Source organism: Tachyglossus aculeatus, chromosome 21, assembly GCF_015852505.1.
Source record: "Tachyglossus aculeatus isolate mTacAcu1 chromosome 21, mTacAcu1.pri, whole genome shotgun sequence".
Classification (NCBI taxonomy): Eukaryota; Metazoa; Chordata; class Mammalia; order Monotremata; family Tachyglossidae; genus Tachyglossus; species Tachyglossus aculeatus.
The window spans coordinates 82,957,745-82,961,142 of NC_052086.1; the positions used below are offsets into that span (position 1 = coordinate 82,957,745).

Below are 3,398 nucleotides of genomic sequence, written 5' to 3' on the forward strand. Positions count from 1 at the left end.
TTGGGATGAATTTCCTTTGGAATAATTAAATTGTAACCCAGGAAGATGAAGGGACTTGCCATGGGTTGACCAGAAATTTTGTGACTGAACATGGCTAACCACGAACAACCCCTTCATTTTCTTCCTCTGCAACATGAAGAATCATTTTTGGATGGGCATATCATGATCTTGACTGTGCCTGCTGCAAACTCTTTTCAGCCCCTCAACTACTCATAGGTGAATTTCACTGTCAGTGGTCTCTCCTTTGTATGAGAAGAGCAGCTATACACTTAATTCACCAAGAGTCGCTGCATCACCTCTGAATGCTATGAAAATCACCACAGAAAGAGCTTTACCCACTAGATTGTCAACTCCTTAAAGACAAAGGTCACTTTTACCAATTCTATCTTATGGTTCTCTCCCAGGGTTGGAGCTCAGTGTTCTTCGCACAGTAAACGTTCACTAAATACCGGTCATTAACTGATGATCCTAATGTTCTGGAGTCTTCTGTCTGTTGATGACTTTCTTCAGAGCTCCTTTCACTTCCTGGTTTCTCAGGCTGTAGATCGGGGGTTGAGCATGGATGTGATTACTGTGTAGACTAACGGAATGACTTTTCTACCAGCCTGAGAGGCACCAGACTGGGGTCGCATGTACACAAAGATGGCCATTTCATAGAAGAGAGCTACCACTGTCAGGTGAGAAACACACATAGAAAAGGCCCTGCACCTCCCTGCGGTGGAATGTCTCCCGAAGATGGAAAGGAGGATTTGGGCATAGGAGACCATGTTGAAGAGAAAAGGAATGAAGACTATGATGATGCTGAAGACAAACACTACCATCTCCAGAAAGGAAGTGTCTGTAAATGCCAGCCTCAAGACTGTTGGCACTTCGCAGAAGAAATGGTTTAATACACTGGGCCCGCAGTAGGGCAAGCTCAAAGTGAAGGCATTGATCACCAGGGAGCTCAGAAAGCTGCTGATCCAGGAGGTGATTCCCAGCTGGACACACGTCACTCTGTTCATGATAAGAGTGTAATGCAGCTGGTGATACATGGCCACATACTGATCATAAGCCATGACCCCAAGAAGGACGCATTCGGTCATCCCAAAGGAGAGGGAGAAATACATTTGGGTGACACATCCGGTGAAAGAGATGGCCTTTCTATCCCCAACAAGGTTGGAAAGCATTTGAGGGACATTGGTGAAAGTGTAAGTCATGTCCAGGAAGGAGAGATTGGCAAGGAAGAAATACACTAACTTTTGAAGTCGGGGCTCCAGGCAGATCACAGTAATTATAACAACGCTTCCAGACACTGTTACCAGGTAGAACAAGAAAATAATGAAAAGCATAAGCTGGACCCTTGGCTGGACAGAGTCCCAGAAAAATAAATTTGATAACGTATGTTAAGTTTTCTGTCTCCATTTTGACATCTAGTTTCCTTGGGAGAAAAAAATATTGAATTTCAATTAACTGCAAGGGAAATGCAACCACTAACACATTATATAATAATAATAATGATGGCATTTATTAACCACTTACTATGTGCAAAGCACTGTTCTAAGCGCTGGGGAGGTTACAAGGTTGTCCCACAGAGGGCTTAAAGTCAATCCCCATTTTACAGATGAGGGAACTGAGGCCCGGAGAAGTGAAGTGACTTGCCCAAAGTCACACAGCTGAAAATTGGCGGAGCCGGGATTTAAACCCATGACCTCTGACTCCAAAGCCCGGGCTCTTTCAATTGAGCCACGCTGCCACACACATTAGTGTGTAGCAAACAAAGAGAATGAGAACGGATACAGTCTAACTCCCAAAAAACAGAGATAGTTGTTTTGTCAATAAAAAGAGGCTTTTTTTTGGTTTCTCCATTTTAGGGGAAGTGCTTTCCTGTCAAGAACAGAACATCAAATTTGATTTAATACATAGAACAGGCAACGTCAAGCATATTGCAAGGAAGAATAATAAAAACAGCAGATATACTTGTGCAAATACATGGGTTCCTATTAGAAGAGTTGGTTCTCCTGTTCCCAAAACTCATGTGTGAAGAGAAACAAAAACAATTAAGGTTAGGGTTACCCTATTTGTAAACACTTTCATATCTTTTTCCCCCATTAGAGTATAAGGTCATTAAGGACAGGGAGCATGCTAAATTCAGTACTTGGCATGCAGTGGAAACTCAACAAATAGCATTATTATAACCACTTTTCCTATAGCTAGAGGAGCAGTTGTTGCCTGATTCAGCAGTCTGTCAGGCCAGCTCAAATCATTACAGCAGTTACTTTGGATACATCCTGTATCATTGGAAGCAGCTTTGGGAATTGTAGAGAAGAGCTGAAGGCATTCATCCTTCCATGACTTTATCACAACTTCCTTTGTGGAAGGAGATGGACTCTACTTTCTGACAGATTTCTTTATTTTGGAGGGAATTAATGGGGATGAGGATTCTGCTGAGGATTCTTGACAGCTCTAAATTCTAGTCTATCCAGGATCCTCAACAGATTCACACAAGCAGTGGTCCAGAAGCTCCAGTCCAATACTTTCATTATTATTATGCCTGTCTTGACATCGCCATCGTCAACTGCATTTATTGGGCACATTCTGTGCACAGAGCCCTATAGTAAGATTTTGGGAACTTGCCATAGAGTCAAGAGACATTGTCCATTCACTCAAATAACTTGAAATTTAATGGGGAAAACAAGTGGACACAAATTGCCAAATATCCAACAGATAAAATAGTATAAGAAGAAACATAATAAAAAAATGAAGCAATTAAAATGCATCACTGAGTAACGAACCAACAGATTAATATCCACATGAGAGTTTAAATGGGTGATGAAATGACATGAAAGTACAAAGAATATCCATCCGGTTCTCTGTAACTTTCAACTTTTGAGCCCTCATGGTAGAAAGAACTCTTAACCATGACAACATAACCCATGAAGATGTGGATTATGTGTCTCTGGAATGTACACCACTCCCACTGTGAATGTAACAACACCTGATAATTGAAGCAATGAGTGAAGAAATTATAAAGTGAATTTAGTTAAGTAATCTAATGCAAAAAAGGCATTTCATTCTGAAATAGGTAGATAACCGTCTCACCTGCCAGCTCATTTTTCATGAGGAGCTACAACCTGCAAATTCGCTGGAGAAGGCTCCTTCACAGGTTGTCAAGATCAATAAATCAATGGTATTTATTGGGTGCTTACTGTGTGCTGAGTACAATATTACAGGGTTGGTAGACACAGTCCCTTCCCAAAAGGAGTTTAAATTCTATCCTGGGAGAAAGACATTAAAACAATTTATGGGTATGTCTGTAAGTGCCATGGCTGAAAGTAGAGTGAGTATCAAGTCCTTAAAGAGAATAATTCAAGTGCATGAGTGACACAGACAGGAGAGGAACTAAGGAAATAGAGGGC

General features: G+C 41.3%; 1 protein-coding gene across 1 annotated transcript; it reads right to left on the minus strand.

The window, feature by feature from the left end:
* Positions 1–533: 533 nt before the first annotated feature.
* On the minus strand, positions 534–1,331 carry LOC119941790 (olfactory receptor 10A7-like). The gene has a single exon (XM_038762287.1). It carries the CDS (start codon positions 1,329–1,331, stop codon positions 534–536), a length of 798 nt encoding a protein of 265 aa, XP_038618215.1.
* Between the last annotated feature and the right edge of the window lie 2,067 nt (positions 1,332–3,398).

Excerpts from the sequence above, each read along its gene's own strand:
- LOC119941790 (XM_038762287.1), bottom strand. The coding sequence starts at position 1,331 with ATGCTTTTCATTATTTTCTTGTTCTACCTGGTAACAGTGTCTGGAAGC.